General features: G+C 36.7%; 1 protein-coding gene across 1 annotated transcript in view; it reads left to right on the forward strand.

The window, feature by feature from the left end:
* The window catches only part of fbln5 (fibulin 5), a 22,948-nt gene extending 1,562 nt beyond the window's left edge, over positions 1-21,386 (forward strand). The window contains exons 4-11 of the mRNA XM_015390946.1: positions 1,606-1,884; positions 11,946-12,068; positions 12,477-12,593; positions 13,681-13,797; positions 15,527-15,649; positions 15,748-15,880; positions 15,998-16,193; positions 20,667-21,386. Of these exons, the coding sequence (XP_015246432.1) occupies positions 1,606-1,884; positions 11,946-12,068; positions 12,477-12,593; positions 13,681-13,797; positions 15,527-15,649; positions 15,748-15,880; positions 15,998-16,193; positions 20,667-20,828 (1,250 nt within the window). The 3' untranslated portion in view covers positions 20,829-21,386. The remainder of the gene's footprint in view (positions 1-1,605; positions 1,885-11,945; positions 12,069-12,476; positions 12,594-13,680; positions 13,798-15,526; positions 15,650-15,747; positions 15,881-15,997; positions 16,194-20,666) is intronic.
* The last annotated feature ends 2,395 nt before the right edge of the window (positions 21,387-23,781 follow it).

Here is a 23,781-nt window from a genome sequence, read left to right on the forward strand (position 1 = left end):
ATCTTTTTGTTTCGCACCTCCTGCACAGAGTCCAGAGGGCATCCAATCATAGAGCTGGCCTTTCTGATCAGCTTATCCAGCCGCTTTCTCTCAGTTACAGATAAGCCACTGCACTAACAGACAGCTCCATAGAAGATGGCAGATGCCACAAAAGAGTCATAACAGGTCTTTAGGAGCTCCCCCTGCACACTTATTCTCCTCCAATCAGTTGTTATCTGTTTTCATTTCTATGCTGAACAAACTGGTCCCCAGAGCATGGTGCTGCCAACACAGTGCATCACTGTACATTAGTGGTAAATGTTGTTTAAAAAATGCTTTACTATAACTAACATCAAAGAACAAGTTGGATCAGAGTCAGGAAATAAACCAAATTGAGCCAAGACATCTTGGCTTGGATTCTGCACAGTCTTCTTCCAGAAGGAAGTTGGTCAAGCAGTCTGTAGGATGGGTGGATGGGGTCGGATATGATCCCTGCAGCCCTGCTCCTCTGGGGGCTGATTTAGATTTCACCGGTGGAAGGAAAATTTTTACCACTTATCTTGTCAACTGTTTTCTGCCAGTCTATTGATGACAGCTGCTGTACCACACCACAGATGTCTGGCTCATGACCATAGAAGAGTAGCAGCTGGAAAGATTCACTCAGTTACATTAACTTAAGTAACATTTTTAAGTAAAGAAAGTTCATTTTTGGAGTAGTTTTACTGTACCGTACTCGTTTTACTTGAGTAATGTTCTTGTGAAGTATCACTATTCCCACTTGGGTAAAACTTTCTGGCTACTTTTTTTTTTTTTTAGCTTTAATAGAAATCAGCTGAATATGGAGTAAACCTCGCTCCAATATATACACATTAATCACAGTAAGAATTGATTATTATACATTTTCTGTTGAAAAATATATCTTTGTAATCAAGTAATTTATTTTTGAAGTGAAATTTAGATTTTAAAATGCCAGAAATTTTACATAAAGTCAGCATTATTTCTAAACATGAAATAAGATGTCGATTACCTAATGCTTTGTTCCTTGAGTTGGATTTTGAATACTTGACTACTTTTTGTCTACTTTGTACTTTTACTTGAGTAAAAAAAAAAAAAAGTGAAATATGCTGGTCTTAAGTACAGTTTTTGGGTGCTCTACCCACCTCTGGTCAAGAGGCTGCTCCACTTCACAGCTGTAATAGAACGTTAGGACGTGTGTGCTTCTCAGTAAATGAGAAATATCTCTGAGCTAAAAACACTTCTGGGGGAAAAAGAAGTTTGGTTTGTCAGGTGATTGAAATCCAATGTTTGCAGGGATTTTCTTTTTTTTTATATTCTCTCTGTCTCATAAATTCTTTTAACAATGTTATTCACTTAACACATCTGTTGATGTTCTGCCTGTAGCTCCTACAGAGTTAAATCTCTTTGAACAGGATTTCTTAGAGTGATAATTTATACATTATACAGAGTGATAAAATATATGTTTTTTATGCCTGATTAAAAAACATCTGAGTTTAACATAAAGAATTCAAAGGTAGCCAATATTTCTGCTAAACTCTATGGGCCACCGTCTTACAGACGTTCTGGCTACATGAATGTCCTCAACATCACCTCCTCTCTGCTTTCCAGATGTCAACGAATGCAGCTGGTCACAACCTTGCCAAGGAGAGATGCTCTGCGTTAACCAGATCGGAGGTTATCAGTGCCTCTCAAGGGAATTTTACGAACGGCCTTTTAGACCTGCGGGACCCGTCCCACCTGAGCAGGGTCGACCTAGCCTCCCTGATAGGAGCCCAGACACCTTTGTTCCGGCGCCTGCGAGACCTGTGGAGCCAAGTTACCCCATATTGACAAACCGTGTGTTGTGCACCTTGGGGTATGCTCCTGCCACAGATGGCACCTGTAACGGTGAGTAACAGACAACAGCTTTTATCTAAGTTTAGTAGGTAAAAAGTACTGAGCAGGCAGGTCAATTAAATGTCCAAGGATTTATAAAAGAAGGAAAACATTTTTTTTAAGTAAGATGATTGACTTTCTGGTACAACCTCTGAGAGACGACAGCAAATGTTTTACAGTAGATGAGCTTTTTTGACAGTTTTTTTGTGAACCACCCCTCCTGCAGATCTCAGGTCAAGTGGAATATTATCTTATATTATAGGAATATTATAAATAACGTTCCTTATCGGGCAAATTCCAACAATCTCATAAAGATGCCAACTTTTAATTTCTGCCATAACTTCAACAACAACAATCCACTTATTGAACCGTTTCTGGTGCAGTAAGTGGATTTTATTTCCTAAAAATATAAATAATGCTTTGCTCAGTGAACAGATGCATAATCATCTTGAAACCTTGGCTGTTTTGGACTGATGGAAGGAGTGACGCATCTAAAATGTTAGTTTTCACCTTTTCAATCACAAAGGACTGCAAGGATGCAACATTTGACAGGATATCAAGTTTCATTCATTGACCATCTGATTGCCAGTAGTATACTCTGCCTCTAACAGTTTTGAATGGCCAAACATGAGGTATATTTTAGCTGAAAAACTCAGAAAATGGTGGGAAAATAGTTAGCAATAGTTGAGCTGATGCAGTGTTGAGATTTTGTGTGGTTATGATACTAATAAAAGTCACAAAATCCAATCTGATGTACAAAGTTGTATATATTTTATAAAATATATTAAATATTTACAATTTCTTTGTCTTTTTAGGTAACTTTATGTCTGTGACTGCATGTCACAGCTATCATAAACAACAATAATAAAAATTGCATCATGTAGTTGAATTTTTTCAGATTTAATTGGTGCTTTGGACTTTTTGGTGGGTTTTCCAACGTCATTAGTAGGAATTTAATACATTTATTGTTATAGCAATAAATCCAAATTCCTATTAATGCTTTCATTAAATCTTTTTTTGCTCTTTAGCTGCACTTGTTTGGTTTTGAACTTCAAACTTCTGCTGATTTCTTTTAGTTTTCTCCCAAACAGTGACTTATGTTTCCAATCATTTGCTTTTTATTTCATTTTTGATTTTTGCCTCATTACTCCTCTTCATGTTTTTTTGTTTTTTTTACTACATATTCCCTTTCCTTCTTCAAGGAGTTTAGTCGTGCTTTACATTCTTTAATTGACCTCTCCCTTTTGGTTACCAGGTATGAATGCACACATGTGCAAAGTGACTCTCTCTTGAAAACATTTTCACATTTGTGTTAAAAAAGTCCAGTCTCAGCTGTGGTGTTAAAGAACAACTTTCCATTCATTCAGGTGTGTCAGCCAGATCTGAGTACCTTATGTGATGTCACGTCCTGAATACAAGTTTTACAGACGTTTAAGAGGTTCTTAATAGTCCTTCACAAATATCTATATGTTTTTTACTCATGTAATTCTACAAAAACAAAATAAATATTAAAAATCCTTAATGCAAACCTTTAATCATGCTCTTAAAATGTCATTTGCTCTTTAAATTGTGCGTCTCCTGTCGGCTTGTGATAAAATTCTATTGTGAGTTCTTGTTGCCTTGCCTTTTAAGTTTTTGTAGTTTGATTTATGACTTATTGTCCTCTCTGCTATATTAATAAATCAGGAAAGTAAATAATCTTTGTATAAACGTTGGTGTTCATAATTTAGAATATTTTACCCCAGTTGCTGTAGATTTGCAAACTGCACGTTCGCTAACCTAGTGTCTATAATGTATAAGTCATTAAAGGAAAAAATACAAACCTTGCAAAAAAAATACTAAGTCAGGGTTAAAATCTTAAGCAAATGTCAAATTAAATAAATGTCTTTAGCTGCATTCATTAAAAAAGCAGAACAGAATAGGAAGGCTGTGCAATTATTCAGCCTTGAAGGCTTTGACTCCCTCAGCGATCCATTGTGTGTGGAGGAAAAGAAAATATCTTCCTGCAGACATAACGAGAAACTGAAAACTTAGTTTGAAGATTAGATACTTCATATACAGGGATGCTTGAACTCTCACTGCTTTATATTCAAGAACTAGTTTTTAATGTGTATCCTGAACATAAGCTTCTCATATTCATATAAAACATTACAAAACTACGATTCTTATAAAGGGAAGGAAAAAAGGAAAATAGGAAAGGAAAATTTATAAAAATGTTTTGTTATACCCTGTTTTTTAATGTCTGAGGATAAAAAATAAAGACAGAAAGGATTAGTGGAAATTTTCCTTTATTTAAAAAAAAATTTTTTTTTAGTATCCACATTTAATGTTCAAAGAAGTTTTATTCCTTATTCCATCTGAGCTGACTCATGTCTTGTTGCCAAAACTTCAAAATAAGGCCGTTAGATAACCTGAAAAGTTGGATTAGAATACTTAAGTTCACTAAAGCCTTGATGTTTGGCTATTTTAAATGTTGAGGAGCAGAGCATGTAGTTAGATGAACTAAATAAATCATTGAAAAAATAATTTTAATGAAAGGAATGAACTGCTCATCACTGACTGAAATGGCTAATTGATCTTTTGCTTATTTGAACAAGTCACTAATGTAGAAGTGTTTAGTTAAAATTGTTATCTAATACTTTGCTTAGGCATGTTAATGAAATCATTAAGGTGACCTAAAGAGGAAAAAAACATCTTCATTGCACAATCGTCTGCTTTATAACGATCCTCAGCTGGAAGAAGAAAGATTATGAGATGCATTTTAAATCTGTCCAGGGTTTAGTTTGGAATCCAAAGTTCCTCCCATGTTACAAATCCTGAGCCTGGTGGACGTCCAGAAGGAGGCCATTACTTACAGTACATGATGACACTGGGTGTTTTTGATGGGGTTTTTATTATTATTCCATTTATACTGGAATAAAAAGAAAACCAAGCAGCCAATCTGTTGTCTGTTAGCCTGTTCTAGCTTCTAAAAGCTTCTTAAACACTCATTCAACTAAAATGTGTCTGCCTTCTAGAAGAAGAAAATTAAAGTGCTTAGATATAAAATAACTATTTAAAAATCCTCTGAGAAAGTAGGAGCTTTCTCTGGTATTATAAACTAGATTACAAGCTGACTGATTTCTTGAAACTCTCTGTAGTTCTTTCTAAAGCCACAGAGCTAAGAAATACAGTAAAACTGGAAAATTTGGTGTGTATCTATCATCTACTGATTCAAAACCTGTTGATTCAATCCAGCTTCCCTTTTGAGAAAGTTCCCCTGGGCAAGGCATTTAACAGGAGGTCAAAATGACACAAAAAGCACTTTTTAAATTCACTCCTGAAAGTATCTAGATTAGAATATAAGACAATCATAAAAACAGTCATGAATAAGTAGAACTTCTAAACTTGGAGAAGTCTCTCTGCACTTTTCATGTGTGCTATAGGAACTGCTGTCGCTGAAGATAAAGCAGTGATTTCAATTTTACATCACTGCTTCCTGCAAAGATGACATCATAGTAAGACGCCAAATCCTGCAACAGGCTAAGATGAACTGAAGAAATCAGGAAATGTATTTAAGTCTTCAGAAACTGCTTACATACCTTTTAAAATGAGATTATGAAAGAATAAAGATAGAAAGAGCTGTTAGCAAGAATAGAAACATTGCGACATATTTAATCACTGCTAATCAAATAAAAACAAACTTTTTAGACCTTGTATGGTTTAATTTTACTCTGCAGTATACAAGTCAAAGCAAGCTGTTGAAAGTAGTCTTCTTAGAGAGCACTGGGACTGTTTTTTTCTGTCATTTAGAATAAATCGACCACAACCCTGCAATGAGCTGGAAATATATACATAGACTGCACTTTTTTTTTTCTTCTAAAAGAGAGCGTTCGAGCTGAGCTCATGCACAAATATGGACTGTTTGTCTTTGACTTTGAGACGGCTTGCCAGGGAATCGGCTCACAACCTTGTTTGGGTAAACCACTCTACCAGAGGGCCAGAAGTGAGGTCATGTTCCACCAAATCTGCACCCAGAACAGAGGCGGGGAACAAGCACGACTCTGTGGGGGACACTCATTAGGAGGTTAACACACTCCTGAAGGTTTGCATGTGTGTGCTGATGTCATCAGCTGCTGATTGATGATGCTGTGGGGCAGAAATTACACACACTTTGTGATTTCCTGTCTGAACCTTATGCAAAAACACAGCTTTGTCTTTAGCTTAGAAGCCCCAGTCTTCTAGGAGTTTCACTAATGGTTCTGCCCTCCAGGAGAATAATGGAACCTATTAAGGATATGGTCTTCTCTCATCTGTATTCTGTATTTTTTCTAACTAAACGGTCATATTATTACAGTGCAACTGTTCATATATATATTTTCCCCCACACATTTTTATTGCGTTACAGCCAGAATGTCACTAACATCAATCAAATTGTTGCACATTTCATTTAATCTGAGTGTGCCTTTATGCTGCTTGGATCCCCCTGGCCAAATCTCCCCACTATGGAACAATTCATCTTTTGTTCCTTTGATTTTTTTCTTTTCTTTCCTTTGTTTCCTCTCCTCTCCTGTCTTAATATTTATTCCTAACTCTATTCATGTCTTTAGGATTTGGTTTTGATGTTTATACACATAAAGAGAGTATAATTGTGAAATGAAGGGAAGGGGTACTTCTGACTGGATTTAATTGCAAGTATAAGTTGCAACTGTAAGTTTGCTAATTAAATAATTTACTTTGCTGCATGATTCATGCTCAGTCAAACTTGATAGAGAGCATTTGTAAATATCAACATCTGTCTACAGAATTTTCAATTGAATTAAGTTGTAGATTTTGATCAGGCATTTCTTTAAAAACATTTTAATCTAAATCCATCTCTAGGTCAGGTTTAGAATCAGCTCTAATGGCCATGTTTAAGTACAAAAAAAGAAAAAGCTACTTTTGATAATTAGTAGTTAGATCAAAAATCATATTATGCAAAAGAACACTTAAAAGGACAAAAAGCACAAGATGACAATAGGATAATAGCAGTAAGTCCTGTGTGCATGTGCATCCCATTTTTTGTTCTAATGCAAACTGCCATAATTTTTGCCACAACATGATACACCCACCCACATGTATCCCCTTATGAATAGTGTTTCTTTTGGGTGGTGTGTGGATTTTAAATAATTTTCACCCTACGAGGAAGTTTCATCTAGAAAATCCAATCCAACTTTATTTGTAGAGCTCTTAAAAACAAGACTGAAGTGCCATCAACACCTTTGTTTATAGATGTTGGAGAACAGCCTGTTTTTCCAGTGTAGTCCTGTTTCTTTGACAGTGACTGGCTAAATGTTCTCTCTTCATCCTCTGACATGGGAGTTGGCTCAGTGCTCGTCTGCCTGGCTGTGTGTTTCCTGGACAGGACTTTTACAGTTGCTTTTTGTATCTCTGCTTCTCTCTCCTTGAACCCCAGTCGGCCTAAGCAGATGCCGCTCACACTGAGCCTGGTTCTTCTGGAGGTTTCTTCCTGTTTAAAGGGAGTTTTTCCTCTCCACTGTCGCTACATGCATGCTTAGTGTAAGGGACTGCATCCGAATGAGTTGATGCAATCAGCTAGATAGAAAACTTTGAATCAATTTGACTGTATGATCTGTTGAACTGCCTTGAGATATGTGTTGTGAATTGGCCCCATATAAATAAACTGAATTGAAGTGTTGAGCAGAGTGAAAATAAAAGACAAAAATACAGATTCAAACATAAAACAAATAAAACTATAAAATCTATAGATGAACTCTTAGATGTGTTTACTGTGTTCCCTACGTGGCTCATGGCAGTAATGGATTCCTTCAATGTTTGTTAGGTTCACAGCTAAACATTGCATCTACAGATTCTCCCACCTGAGCTGTGAATCCCTGTTGTGGATTAACCCTCTCCTAACCTAATCTGTCGTTTTACATGGATAGCCAGATCATTTTTGGAGAAATGGCTAAACAGCACGAAGGCTATTTTTTAAATGAAAACCTTTAACTTTAAAATTTATATCTGCTGTGTTGGTTTTTCCTGATGCAGCTATTTTCTGCACTATAATGCCTTGAAGGTTATGTTTGTGACCAAAAATGTGATTAATTTAATGCAGTAGGTATACATTTGCAAAACATTGTCTCCTGTTGGGCTTGTAGTAGTTTGTCTGAAATAGAAGATCAATACTTGACCTCTTTATAAAAACACAATATTTACCAAAGTTTGGGTTCTCTGTGTACATGAACTTTGAAGGCCTCCTTAATCTATTGGGTCCTATTTGTTGATGGACACTACATGAGCGGCTTTAGCTATTCTCTAACTGAGGTTTATGTTGAATAAGAAAACAAGAATTTCAGCCTCTCAAAGATTTGAGGATTTAAGAAGTCTTTATCATCACTGTGGGGAAATTTGGAAACAACAATCACTCAATAAATGAATAATAACACTGAAAATGTGTATCACTTATTCCAAAGAGCAGTGGCAGCAGGGATAAATTAATGTTTCAGTCTTTTTGAACTTTAAATATACTCCAAACAAAATATAAAAAAAATAAAAATGGACATCCGTATGGTACTGACACACAGAAAGCCTAGCCCTTTCACTAATCATTTACTTTAGTTTTTTTTTTTGGGTGCTTTGTTTTTATCAACATCTTTTCTGAAATATTTGATAAAAGTACAGATAACTTTCTAAACATTGTTTTTTCTTTATATATATATTATAGCAATGTTTGTTCGTTTCTCCGCAAAACATTAATGCCGTTTGCTGCAGAATGAAAGTTTGAAAACGATGGCTGAAATTTTTTTTGATACCCAATAGCATGTATTGTATTTGCACTCATTATAGTTGTAAAGTTAGTTTGCACATGTCCTTACAATACTACAAGTAATTTCCTGCTTATTCCTCTTTATACCTCTGTGTGCCTTTGGGGTAATTTACAGAAGTGCACATAAAGCTTTTCCTCCCTGAGCCACAGCTGCAGAAATCAGATTATGTGGCTTAAATCACTGTCAAAGATGGAGACATATTTAATCCAAGGTTGAAAGTCAGAGCTTTGTGTCTTTATTTAATCTTCTATCATATTTTCTCAGCAGACCTGACTTTGGGGTTTTATGCACAGTAGTAATTAGCATTCACTCTTTTGAAGACTATTTTCTTTTTTTATTTTGAGAAAGAATAAGACAAGTGACTAACTAAAAAAATAGGAGACACAATATTTCTCTGTCCATTTAACTGTGAATACTTTCAAAGTAGTTTTAGTATTAATTAGTATCTCCTGGCAGAAGGAGAAGCTTCCTTTGTGTAGTCTTACAGACACAGAGGATTAATATTCACTCTCTTTTAACACAAACTGAAATATTTTCACCCTGAGGGCATTTTCTTCTTTTCTATATGTGACTGATCTTCAGGCCTTTCAAGCTAATCCTTTTTGGCATGACTCGTCTGCAGCTTGCTCCAGTTGTCAGCAGCTAGCCCAGAGCTTGTGAACAGCCCATGAAAACAGGGTCTATATAAGGAGGTGATCTGAAACGCTCTTGCAGGTGCTGTGTGGATGATGACTACACATGCTATGCACATGAAGGCTTCAGTCTAACTGCTCGCAGGTGCTGCAGGCCAGTAGCTCTTAGCCCAACGCTCTCGTCCTCCATCACCTCCCTCCCTCCTCTGCGGATGGTGTCAGTGACCCAAGCAGGCAGAAAGGGCAATCGCCCCACTTATCGCCTATAAAAACAGCCTGTCCAAACACAACAAGAAAGGCACCCACCCATTTTCAATGCTGGCTTCCTATAGATAGGTGACTTCACAGTCTGAGAACCTCAAACGGAGGCTGAATCTTTTAGAAATGATCCATATCCTCATAAGGAAATGTGCCTGTTATAATTCATTGTGTGAGCCGCTCCAGGGGCGTCGGGGGATTAAGATTGCTTATCTTAACTTGAGCAGAAAGCATTGTAAGAAAATTCCTCATTCAAATATTAAGTGTTTGAGAAAGCGTTTTCTCAACACAAGGTGTTGAAAGCTGGTAGATTTTTTTTAAAGGGAGATTGCTGATACAATCTCCATGATGGCATGGGAAAGGCAGGGCTTGTGGGTGTTTAGGTTTAAGTCTTATACTGTGACAGCAGAATTTGAAAGGGAGGAAAGCAGACGTGGCAAATTACTGAACAGCTTTCAAAAGAACAAAAAAGGGCCCTTTCCCCAGAGAAAGCCCCTTAAAGTAAAAATAAATAAATAAATCTCACCTGAGCTGCTCACATGAATGACATACACCACAATAATCATCTGGGATGACGTTCATGGGTTAGATATCCTGCTCATGTAGAACCTCTACAGCTACTGATAACGCGGTTCTCTATCAAAATATTGATTTATATTATAGCAAGGTTGTTTTTAAAATATTGGTAGGTAACTGATGCATGTTTGGAATACAGTGAAATGTATATGTATATTGACCAAAAATTCAATGTATTATTTTGGTATTTCAGGAGATTGACTTGTTAGTGCATAACTGTGGAGTGGAGAAAAAGCAAATACAGAGAAGTAGGGCTGCACTAACGAATATTTTCAAATCGATTAATCCGTTGATTATATTTTCAATTAATCGATTAATAATTGGATAGCCAAAGCTTCCTTAAAGAAGGTTTTTTATTAAACAAAACCAGGTTAAACCAAAACTTTTCCACTTGGAGAGTTCTGGATAGAGTGTATTGACAGATTTTTTATTTATTTATTTTTTTTATCTTAAGTAATGTTTTATGCAAAATGTTTAGTTTTTTTATTTTTTTATTTTACAATTTTGTTATAATTACTGCTCTCAGTGGGTTGCTCTGTCAGCTAAAGTCATGATTTAGAGTCTCTATAATCCAGTTAAGGATTACTTAATTACTGATTTAGTTTTTCCGTAAAAAAAAAAAAAAAAAACTGGACTTGGTTTCCAAGATTTGAAAATGTTTCGCCACCTCTCCAGGAAGCTTTCTCAATTCAAATGATTCATTTGAATTGAGAAAGCTTATGATGATTTTATGAATCTTGCTGGGTTGGACCCTCTTTGGCCTGTACAGCTGACCTTATTGGTCATGCCATAGAGTCAGCAAGCTGTTAGATCACTGACCTTATTGATCTGTAATCATAACAACAACGCTGTGGATTTGTTGGCTGGATGTCTGTTATGTTAATCTCCTGTTCTACCACATACTTATGTTGCTTTATTGGATGGAGATTTACTGGAGTACATTAACAGTACTGTGTCCAGAAATCAGTAGATATGACCCTGTGACTTGGAGCTTTATTCTGTTGGGAGAATACATAAGGCGACATGGACTCTGTGGTCATGAAGGGATGGATAAAGTCAGCAGCTTTACTCGGGAAGGATAGGGTGTTTAAATGATGCTCATATTCTGAACAGATCATCTCTGAGGTGATTTTATTAATGGCTTAGCTGTAACCCTAATTAAACGCAACTATTAAATGTTCAAGAGGCTAAATGCTTTCCTTTCCCTCATCCTCCAGAATGCTGCGCGTTTCTTAGCCAGCTGTCTGTTGTATCACCCCCAGCTCCACTGTAGCCTATTTTAGAGGTTTGCAGAAGAAATCTGAATATTTGTCAGGTTTAAAATTGTGAAATGTTGAACACAAGGAGGTTATTAAACAATATCCCAAGCTACGAAGATCTTGATGATATAAAAATCACAAATGCAAACTCACAAAAAGATGGCCATCCATCTGAAAGCAGGTAGGGCAAGGAGAGCATTTGTTTAAGGGGAGCATCCAGACCATGGTAACTCTGGAGAGGCTGCACTAATCCACAGATCACCACTATTAGTCATCCCCTCTGCATATATGGCCTTTTATGTTGGTGCAATGTCAAGAAAGTATTCACACCCATTGAATATTTAAAATGTTCAATGGATGTGAATATTTTGGCATTTGATGAGTTTAAAACATAAATATGTGTGGGAATATTTGCCTTTGCTCTGAAATGTTGAGCTTTAATTCTTCATAAAGTAATTTTCAAACTTCTTTAGTGTTTCTTCCACGTCGTTTAAAAATATTTCCAACAGTAATTTTATTCCACCTATTTTCTATTTCAGACATAGACGAATGTGAGACGAATTCCCATCACTGCAACCCCACGCAGGTCTGCATCAACACAGCCGGTGGTTACACCTGCTCCTGCACAGAAGGCTACTGGCTCCTAGCTGGACAGTGTCAGGGTGAGAGAACTGCTTTTGCTGATTTATTTGAAAAAAAAAAGAAAACCTTGCTCAAACTACAGTTGTTGGAGTTTAGGTCAAATATTCACCTCTTGATGTGCTTTAAGGACTAAAACCAAGTATTTGAACATTCAGCAAAAACATCAGTGTTGTCAGATAACATGGATGCCCAGATGTTATGGGCAACATGCATGCATATCCATTCAGTATGCACCCAGTTAGTTTTCATGATTCTCTATTTATTTTAATCACATCTGAATAAACTTCTTACCCAGAAAGTATTATTGGCGTCAGTGTTCTTGTAGGGGAGCAGCGCCATCTGCCTGTCATGTGAATCAAAGCAGCTGCATATTTAAGCTGAAGATGTTTAATTTTCTGTAACCAGATTTCCTCTCTCCTTGGAAACAGATATTGATGAATGCCGTTACGGTTACTGCCAACAACTGTGCGCCAACGTCCCCGGCTCTTACTCCTGTTCATGCAATCCCGGCTTCCTCCTGAACTCGGACGGTCGGACCTGTCAGGGTAGGTGAATTTAGACAGTCAGAGCAAAGAAGTTGATTTACAAACTTGTAAAGCTTGTATTATTTTTTTTTATTTCTTTCTTTTGGATGATCCTGAAGTATACTTCAATCAGAACACAGAATCCAAGCATTTTAAACACATGTTGTATTTGTATCTTTAAACTCACATTAAAAGGCAAAAATGTGTCTCTGAAGTCAAGATAGATATGTTAAAAGATTGGAAACAAAAACTTGCAGAATTCTCTGAATCTATTTGATAAAATCTTTCAGTTTTAAATCACATTTCGCTTAGGCCTGTCACCCAATAACTTATTCTAAGAATTTTTCTCATTAGAGAAAAGACCAAAAAAATCACCGCCTATCAGTCAAACAGGATGTCCAAGTAGAAGCAAACCTTTCTTTCTCACACAAATAACAATAAATGTGTTTCTTAACAACACTAAAGAATTGGGCAATATGTAGAAGTGAGATTCATTCCCACTTTCAACATTGATCATATATTTTTTCAAGTTGTAAAGATGGACGCCCATATTCAATGCGCATTTTCAGTGGTTATTATGGATGGTATGGGCACTGTGTAACTGTAAAGTAAGAGAAGGAGTGAGATAAATCTGTGATGATCATAACCAAACTACTAATCCCACTTTTTTTAATAATACTATTATAATACATCTTTTCCTTTTTTCCCCCCTTCTTTTCCCTCAATTTTTATTGAAGTTCATAACTGTATATTTTTTTTAATGCATTTTTAAAACCACAAAATAACTACGGCTTATTTATTTAAACATTCATTTCCCCAGGATGAATTGGGTCAGTATTGCTATTCATAGACCATTTAGTGCAATACAGGTTTAGGAGATTATTAGACAAGTGATAACAAACATCTGATAAGTTGTTTAGTACTAGAGCTGCTTTATTTATGATCTTATTGTTAGCTTTTTAATTATTCCGTATTCAGGGTCAGTAAACCAGGGTTGACTTGCAGAGCTTTGTTTCATCAGTGGTATCTCTCTTGGCTCAGATTGTGGAACTCGGTCGTATGATTATTTCAGTGCTTTAATATTCTTTCTTTCCCCTTTGTTCTTTAGATGTGGACGAATGTGAAGAAGAGCCTTGCTCCCACGGCTGTTTCAACACCTACGGCTCTTTTATGTGCAACTGTGATGAAGGATTCGAGCTCGCATCTGACGGCACAACCTGTATTGGTAAAGATATTTACTACTTAGAGAGTGAAACATTTCAATTGTGCTCAGTTTATGTTATATTATATTTCCCAGTTAGTCTGATTTTTTATTTTTATTTTTATTTTTTACAATAAAACGAACACTATTTCAATCTGATTTTTAGCATCGAAATAGGGACAGCTCATGTAATTTGTGTGTTTTTATGTTTTAAACCTTAGCTCCATCTTTATGTTAAGCATTGGTGTCTTTGAGAAGCCTGATCTCTGCTCTAGTTTCTTGTCTTTTTTTTGGGTAAAGCACGTTAGTTTTTCCATTATACAAAGCATCGGGCATTAAAGCTTGTTGCATACTCCATAAGAATTGAACATTTATTCTTGTTCTTGAGGTGGCAAGAACAAGAAGAAAGTTTGTTTTTCTTTAGGTTATTTACTTTGCTTGAAGCTAATTTATTTTCACATTCCCTGAAGCTTACATCACAGCTGTAAAAAGCGCAACAGACACAGAATGGCAGAGGAGGAATTATTCTACAAATGTCCCCAAACTTCCAGCTGATCCTCTCCCTATCCGTTACATAACAGATCCCTTTAAGGAAGGAATTTTGGACCAATTGCACAACTGTTGTCAGAGATTCTGCTAGAAAAAGGTTTTGCCCAAAAATAAAATGATGGTGCTTTTCTTCTAGTAGCTGTCATAACAAATAAAAAATAAAAAAACACGTCTTGCTGAGTGAATAACAACCTTAATTGGCGACACTCAAAACAACTTAGTCGCCGAGTGGCTGATTAGGGGAATCCTTGTTGACGCGCCCAAAAGTTCAGTCCAAGATGCAGTTCAGACCCTTTTGTTTTATTGATCTTCAAAACATTCAATGCAGCATACAAGAAAAAAAAAACAAATCCACAGCTTTGAGCCGTGATCAAGCACACAAGAGAACAAAAAAACATCCAAAGCTTAAAGTGGTCAGCAAAAAGTAGACATCCCCCATCTCACTCACTCACTTAAACTCACCAGGTGAGCAAAACAGGTGATCTTACAAATCACTGCTGACACCACGTGATCAAAACTATGCCTATCCACCACAAGCGTAATGCTGCTAGGTAAGGAGACTTAGAAATGTCTATTTGCAAAACTGACAAAGCATGTTTTCTTCCTTCCACTTATCCACCAAGGCCAGATTGTATTGATTACAATGTAAAAAAATAAAACAATTTTCTAACCCCAGAGGCAATATTATTCTGTTTTGTTATATGTAATGAGAGTAATGTTGTCACTTTTGCCCTTTATGTAGCAGGACAAGGCTTAAATTGAGTTTGCCCAGAAGGAAAGAGGTTTGCAGCTAGACTGCTGTGTGCTAGAAGTCAGCACTTTTCCTCACAACAGAAAAGTCCTGTTGTGATGTTTTCTAGACAAGAGAGGATTAAATGTCAGGAATGAAACCCTGGAGCCAAACCTGTCAATGCTTTGGGTTACTACAAAGAAAAAAAATGTCTTTCTAGGCTGTTTCCATGATTTATACACTACTCCCAGCGCCTGAGGCCTTCACAGGAAGGCTGGATTTATATTCTATGCAGATGGACCCTGTCTACTAATCAGGTGATTGTTGAATATAACCGAGAAAAAAGATTGATGACGTTGAACCAAAACAAAAAGATCTAAGATCCTTAGGGATGCTTCAAAGCTGCCGCCTCCAAAGTCTTCTGTGTGAGATGAGTTTTCAAATTAGTTTGAATTATATCTTTTTTTCTTTTAGACCTGGATGAGTGCAGTTTTTCTGAGTTTCTGTGCCAGTACAGATGTGTGAACACCCCAGGCTCTTTCTCCTGCATCTGTCCACCTGGATATTATTTATATGAGGACAGCAGAAGCTGTGAAGGTGAAGTTTGCCGCGAACTAATCGCTCTAATGCTTCTTGTAATTTCGTGTCACGTGGAAGTTTTACTGACTTTTATTGTTGTGTTCTTGTTTTCAAAGACGTCAACGAATGTGAGAGTGGCACCAACAACTGCACGACAGAACAAGAACAAGTGTGTTTCAATTTCCAGGGAGGCTTTACATGCCTGGATCCTTTACAGTGTCCGCCTCCTTACATCACTGTCAGTGATGAGTGAGTTATTCCATCATTACTCAGTTTGAAAGTTTTAAACTGCTTTATTTTTGTAGAACTTTTTGTTCTATTTAAATTTTTTTTCCTCTTTCTGCTCTTTTGTCCTGTCATCTGCAGTCAGTGCATGTGTTCAGCTGAGAACCCTGCCTGCAGAGGCTTGGCGTTCACCATTCTGTACCGACACATGGATCTGTCGTCGGGGCGCACTGTCCCTGCGGACATCTTCCAGATGCAGGCCACCACGCGTTACCCCGGTGCCTTCTACATCTTTCAGATAAAGTCGGGCAACACTGGACGAGAGTTTTACATGAGGGTAAGCACTCAGGGTCCATTAATATAAATCATGATGAGGAAAAGGCTGTCAGAATCAGTTGGCCTGCATTAAAGGCAGGAAAGAGGTTTCTATGATGGAAGATATGTCCAACGGCTGTTTGTGTATTTTTTTTATTGTACGCATGCATCAGTGCCCCCTTCGCAAAAGTTCTCTACGCTGGAAACACCTTCACCAGTAGTTCTGTATTTCACCTAGAAAGGCAGCAAAGTGCCAGGTTGCACCCAGTCAACAGGAAATCTCCATAAGTAGAGGTGTCTGCCAGCGTTATCCCTGCAAGTTTTATTTTGACTGTACATGTTTCATAATTTAAAAAAATTAAGTTCTTACTACAGAATTAAACATAATTTACCTGTCCAGCAGAAGTTTTGCAACCAAAGCATCCCTTTTCAGACCCTTTTGCTCCTTTAGGGCGCGCCATCTCTCTAAAGAATCTCCTAAACGCACACTTAGCCGGTGTTCTGTCAGACCAGCATACCCACAGTCAATAGGCAATAGCAAGATGTCAAATTTGCATATGCTTATACTACTCCCGTTTATCCATTTAGTTTTTTATGAAAAATACACTTTAAACTACCTTGACAGATGTGTATCCCTTTAGTCATGTACAAAATAACAATTTAAGGTCAGATCGCCATATGCTTCAAAAAACACTTAAAGGTAAGTAATCAAATTGTTTTTTTTTGTACATGACTAAACGGATACACGCCAGTTGAGGTAATTTAAAGTTTGTTTTTCATACAAACTAAAGGGATAAACGGGGATTGACTATGGGTATGTTGGTCTGACAGGGTATGCTGATCTGACAGAACAGCTGCTCTGTTCTCTCCCATTTTCTCTTCTCTTTTCAACTAGATAGAAAAAAGGCTTTCTTTTCCATTCAGTAAAAGAAAAGACTAAGAATGGGATGAATGAGAATCTTGACCAGCATGCTTTTCCTGTTAGGTTTTTTTAGGATTATTTATGCTTTAATTATTATCGATTATTGATGCTCCACAAAAGAGTGAACAACTAGTTAAAAAAAAAAAAAAAAAACTCAGCAGCAAACAAGTAGCGTACTTCTTCGAGCTTCGGTGTAATGGTGGACTGCTAGCCAAACAGCGTATGAATTACTCTTGGAGCTTATGTAAAGAACATACTGGGGGCACGTCCACAACATTTTTGATTGACAAACAAGTAGCCAATCCACTTTCGACAGCAGGCAGTCGAGGAGTTTATTGATTTAAATTTTCTTTGGATTTAAATTTTCTTTGAGTTTAAATTTTCTTTGGGTTTAAATTTTCTTTGGGTTTTCTTTCCAAGAATGCCATCCATCAATTAAGTCATTTTAAACCAATCTGGACACCTAATTTCTGAAAAAAAAAATCCTCTTTTATACCTTTATGAAGGAAAAGAAAATACAAACGATGTGAACATAAAGTTAGAAGAAATTTGCAGGCAAAGCTGTTTTAACTACTGAAAGGTGTGAAAATGCAAACGACAGCTTAGTGGTGTAGGGTGAATCCAAAATACTGCTATCAATTTACTTGTCTTGTATAAGTGAAGGTGCTCTGCATCAAAATGGATCTTAAAGATGCTAAAACTAATCTATCAAAAAGAACTGTGGTTTTATCTTGATTAATCAAAATCGTTTGTCCTTATATCCAGTGATCACTGGGCTGCAGCCAGGGTACACAAAGTACAATATAAGATATAATAGAATAGAAAATCCATTTATTGTTCCACAATGGGGAAATTGTGATGTTAGAGCAGCAGCAAAAGGTTTTAGCAAAAGTGGTCACACAACGTGGATCTTAAATTAACAGAATCGGTGACAGAGTTAGGGAAATAACATACTGTCTTTTTGCAATATAAATACTATGTTTCTTAAGAATAAATAATCAGTAAAAAACTGTGGATGTTTTTACAGTAATGGATATTACTATAAATCTAAAAAAAAAGCAGTAATAGCAGGAAATTTGCTGCTTAAAAAAGTAGCTAAACTTGGCCATTGATTTAAGAAAACTTAACCATACAAGAGGAAGAAGTAATAGCAAAATCTACAGCTCAAATGTGAGTCGATATTGTGACTGGTATCACGATTGTATCCAAGATACTCTAACCATGGGATTAAAAGCACTTTTATGTTAGCCAGATCTGCCTGCAGTTCTCTACAGTATCAAATGATCAATTGCAACAAAAGCCACAATATCAGTGGCTGTTACAAGGGGGCCAAAGTGGGGAGAGTGTTCTTTTTTTTATTGACGCAAAGAGCAAAAGATAAAACAAAAACATTTAACACTTTAAAAGTGCCAAAAAGCCCCTCATGGCTGTAGAGACCCTGATCTAGTAGCTGATACTGAAATTGCAGTACCTTATTTTTTTTATTTTATTTAACAAATTAAAGAATTATCTTAATGTTTGTGCTTCATATGTTGTGCATGAAGTGTGGTAAATTCTATACGATCTAAAAATGGCTTAATTTAAACACCCTCATTAATTTGGTTCAGCCACTTTGAAGTAAAGAAGTTGCTGCTGCTGCTATTTTCTGAAGGAAAAAGGTTGAAGAAAGCAGACCTGGATTAAATAAAACAGTCCAAAAACATTTTATACTAACAGAAGACGTATAGACGTAAAAAGCATGATTAGTTTAATTCCACTCATAGACAACACTCAGGGTATCCTTGGTAGTCTGACTGCTGGATGATTGTTAGAGCTACACTTTATTGACCCTTGAATATTTTAGGTTTCATAGTCATTGGAGAAAAAATGTTTCCAGAAAAAAAAAAAAAAAGGTTTTTGTGGCTGAAAACAAATCTGTTCTTCTTAACTGTTTACCTCAATTTTACCCACATCATTCTGTTTTACCAATAAGACACTGGCTAAACTCTTTCTATCTGCGTCTATCCATCTTTAATATGATTTACGTTTGAAATTTAACACTGATAAAACAATGAAATGGTATAACAAGATCATAGCTTAACCTCTCCATAGTTGTGCTTTAATCTGTGCTTCCAGCACCTAAGTGATGCTTGCAGCTTGTCACCAGTAGATGGAGGAATAAGCACTAAGCTTTCCCCTCTCTTGGACCTTCTCCTTGTTTTGTAGTTTGCAGAACTTGATAACGAAAAAATACTCCTTATATAACAATAACTAGGTTTGACAAAAACCTTAATTGTGCCTAAAGTTAAAGCAGAATTAAAAAGATTCATGCATTTAAAGATGTTTTTGTTGATAAAATATCTGAATAGCTGTTTTTTGTATTTGGTCTCCCTCAAATTGACATTTTATGATAAACTGTCCGTTCATAGCACTTTTTCAAGTGAGACTTGACTAAAGTCAGTAAGGTAGAAAAGCTACCTGAGACTCACTGACAGAAGAGAGGCTGCTTTACCCAGGTACCCTCTGACCATCAGTGTTTTTCCCAAGGAAAGACAATTAAAAACTGGAGCTGGGTCCAAAACCAACAACCCTCCAATTGCAGAGCAAACTCCTGCATCCGACGTCACTGTCACCCAATGTTTGACATTTTTGGCGTTTCTGTGAAATGCCTTCATGAGATTTGGACATCTAGCACTGATTTTTCTTCTCCCTATTCTCCTTTACTTTTAAGACTTGCTACAAATCTTCAGTTGGATTTCCGTCTAAAGATTCACTATTCTAAGATGTGAAATCTTTGACTTAGCTTTTCCATTATAGCTGTGGCTGTACTTAAAGCGTTGTTGTTCTAAAATGAGGTAAATCTGCACCTCAGTCTCATATTGTTTCTCTCAGGACTTTTCAGGCTTTTTTTTCCTTTTTGCTTTTTTTTTTAACATTTTAGTTTTCTAGCAGATCCTCAAAGCTTAACATGTTGTTTCATTGCACATCACTACTAAAAACCTTTATATATCATTACTCCTACCTCAGGGGTTTGCAATTTGTGGCTCTGCAGACACTCAAAATGATGAAGAGCCAGTGAATTCTTTAAAATGATGTAATTTATTTGCATTAAATTTCCAAAAATAAACGGACTCTAAATACAACAGAAATGTATTTCTTTATCTTTTATAAGCAGGTAAAATGCAGTCTTCGATTTGATAGATAATTCTTGGCGGATTTCAGCAACCCATTTAAATATACAGTATTTATTCTGTTTTTACAATTTTTTCCCTTCCTTTTGAAACCAACATTTTTAAATGGCACATTGGTTATTTAAGAAGGGCAAATCTCCTGTGGAAGATATTTATTAAATATAAGTTATATAAAAAAAAAATACAGTCATGTTATGTTTGCGGCTTCAAACAAGTTTTATTAGCTGGACTCAAAGTCAAAGAATGGCTTTTTTGACTGTAAAGGTTACAAATCCTATTAAATGTAAAGTGCAAACCATGTTATGTACTGTAATATGTAAACCAAAGTTGCCTGACTTTGGATTCCCGTTAACCATTCCTAACATTCCTCCTCTCTTTGTCACTCATTATTTTCCTCTTTCAGCAAACCAGTAATGTGAGCGCCACCCTCGTCCTGACGCGACCGATTAAAGGGCCCAAGAAGGTGGTGCTAGACTTGGAGATGGTCACGGTCAACAACGTCATCAACTTCCGAGGCAGCTCCATCATCAGGCTGATTATATTTGTGTCTGAGCACCCCTTCTGAGAGTCCCGCAGGAAGCCCCGCTGCACAGGACAGTCGTGCATCACATGCAGCTGCAGCTGCGCTCACATGTAGCTTATGTAAATCTTTTGTTTGAGAATACTCTTTTGTTATGTTACCACCATGCCAGTCAAAACACTTGGGAAATGGACGAGATCAGCTGATGAGACGGCATTCCTTTGCTGAGATGACCTCAGGTTTCCTGGAAGCTGAGCTTTTATGGCTCTGGGCAAAGAGGAATATTTATAGTCTACAATTTCATACATCCTCGTCTCAGATTACTAATTGAGTATTGGTGTTTCTGCTTGAGCATCCATTCTCTTCTCATTTAAGCTGTGAAAGTGTCCGCAAATGCCGTCACTTTATTGTGAGTGCAGCTCTATCATTACTAAAGACAAAAAAAGCAGGTTATCGGAACAAGATGATTAAGCTGCCCTTGTTTTTCCGGCCAAGGAAACAAAAAGTGTTTCAGATTATGTATCAAGCATAGAATATAGGTCACAGATTATTTTTAGAGGAATAAATGACTTCATCACATGGACCATCTGTGCATCCTGGAGTTTCTTTTTTTCTTTAAAGGTTTCTGTAAAATATTATACATACACATCAATACTTTATAGTTTTAAAGTATTTAGAATAAAGAATTTTTTAGAATAAAATTTTATGTAAGCTAACAAATATTTCCTGTTAAGTTAAACTGTGCGGTTCTAGGCAAAGCTTAACTGACTGGAAATAACAAATTCTAACAGGGCTTCAATAAAAGTTATTAAGAGGTTATCTTTAATCATTTTTAGAAATGTCCCTGATAAGTTGCAGGCCTTTTGTAAGTATCAATAGTTGGAATTTTTGGTTGGCTTTATGTAACTTAGTTTCCTGCCATGGCCACACCCTGTGAAGTATTTCTGTAAGGACTTCTTAAGGAACAAAGAAAAATCCTTAACTGAAAGCTTCTTAAAAAAAACTAGTCACACTGACGTCAGTTTGACATCACGCCAAACCGATAGATCCCAAAATCAACATCTTTGAGCTCAATGGGAACTTGCAGCTTCCCTTTAAGTTCCAACTGAATGTCCTCTGGTGGAACATTGCACATCAGACTACACCAAAATTTTGATTTTTAGGCAGAGTGAAACGAAAAATCTTCATGGCAGTCGGGGTGTGGCTTTCAACCTGAAGAATTTTGTACTGACTGTGAAGCATGGGGGCGGTAGCATTATGCAACGGATCCGTTTTGCAGCCAATGGTGTTTATAAGCGACATCTTTAAAAATGTAAAATTTCCAAATTCTTATCAACAGCTGGTTGTTCCAGTTAAACTGAATTAAATTTAACGTTTGTGATGCATCAAGGAAGATGACCTTTAAACTCTGTGCTCAAGTGGTTCTTCTGTTTCTTATTTTAGATGATGTAACATTCAAAACCTTGTGAAATTATTACACATTTAGATAAATATTTAGTTTCCATCTCAGCCCATCTTTGGTCACACAGGCACTAGACTGAAGTGTGAATTGAATCTAATGTGACCTGATGGGAAAGAAGTTGTCTAGCATTCTATAAGTTGTGGGTTTTATTCCCTCTACTTCCTTCTGCATGTCTGCATAGCCTTGTGTGAAGTAATTAACCCAAGGGCCTTCCAATCTATATATGACTCTCACTGTCTCGAAAAAATAACAGGGATTTTATATTATCTACTGGATGCATGCTGCTGTCCTTGGCATCACCTTAAATACATAATTGATTTCATGACTATATGTTCCCTCTCTAAACTCTGAACCATCCTAGACCTTATTTGAAATAATGAGATAAAAAAGTGTTAGGAAACAATCAACATTCTTTCAGAGACACCATTCTTTTCAGAACAAGAAGCAGCCTATTAGAACTCCTCTCTGGATTATGAAGTGATCTAAACTTTCAATTGCAAGACAGTATCTTCTGAGGGTTCAGGAGGCTGGAGCATGATTTAAACATCCTTACCACTGGTCATTAGTGTTGTGATTGCTAGCAGGCTTCGTTGAGCCTAGAGCCTTGGACTGAGCCTGATATTACCACCTATTGTAAAAGTTTAGCCTCTATTTATACTGATCTTTAAATATGTTAAGGTATAATGGAGGATTTTATACACGTGCGGGAGCATGCCAAGCCTGTTTCTCCTCATGCACGCCCTGTTTAAAAGCTTCTGTATGCATCGCTCATACAAGCTTACTTTCCAAAAGAAGATGGGCTATTTTTCCACAATGTCAGACTCACCCCCGGTAAGTGAAAATGAGGATGAGCACGTAGGACGGCCTTATGTAAACATATCACCAGAATGATTGACAATTAGGAGGACAAATTATTTTAATAATCCAACCAGAAAAAGAACATCCTCCACTATACCTTTAGGACATGCGAATATATCAGCATGTGATGAATTAGAGATGCATTCAGCATACTCTGATATTTTAAGAATTGCTAAATCGTTAGGGACAGAGAAAGCAGCGGCTTAATAGACTAATTAATTTTCTTCTCACCTGCAAAGCTGGCTCTAAGAGTAGAGCAACTAAGGGCCTGCTCAGCAGGTCTCCCACCCAGGAGTAGGGAAGACTTTTACATAATACCAACATCAAAACTTCTAATTTGAAATGGTGTTTATGAAGAACTAACCTACTTTTAGATTTCACTGTAGTAAACAGCAAATAACAGAACAGGATGAATTCCTTGATGTTGGTTTTAGGTATACAGGCGCCAGTGATGTTAACAGAAAAACTGCTGTGTTCTTCTCAGATGGAGCTCTATTTCAACTGTCTTGTTTTTTCTGTGTATTCTTTTGAACATAGCCAACAAAATCTGGCTGTCCTTTATGACTCCACTGAGTTCATGTCAAAAAGGGACACACATTCTGTGACATAATGACATTAGGTGTGTAATCGTATGTAAAGAATGAAATGTAGAGATGGTAAATGCAAGCTATTGTTTTT

The sequence above is a fragment of the Cyprinodon variegatus genome, unplaced genomic scaffold (assembly GCF_000732505.1).
Source record: "Cyprinodon variegatus isolate N-32 unplaced genomic scaffold, C_variegatus-1.0 Scaffold21, whole genome shotgun sequence".
NCBI lineage: Eukaryota > Metazoa > Chordata > Actinopteri > Cyprinodontiformes > Cyprinodontidae > Cyprinodon > Cyprinodon variegatus.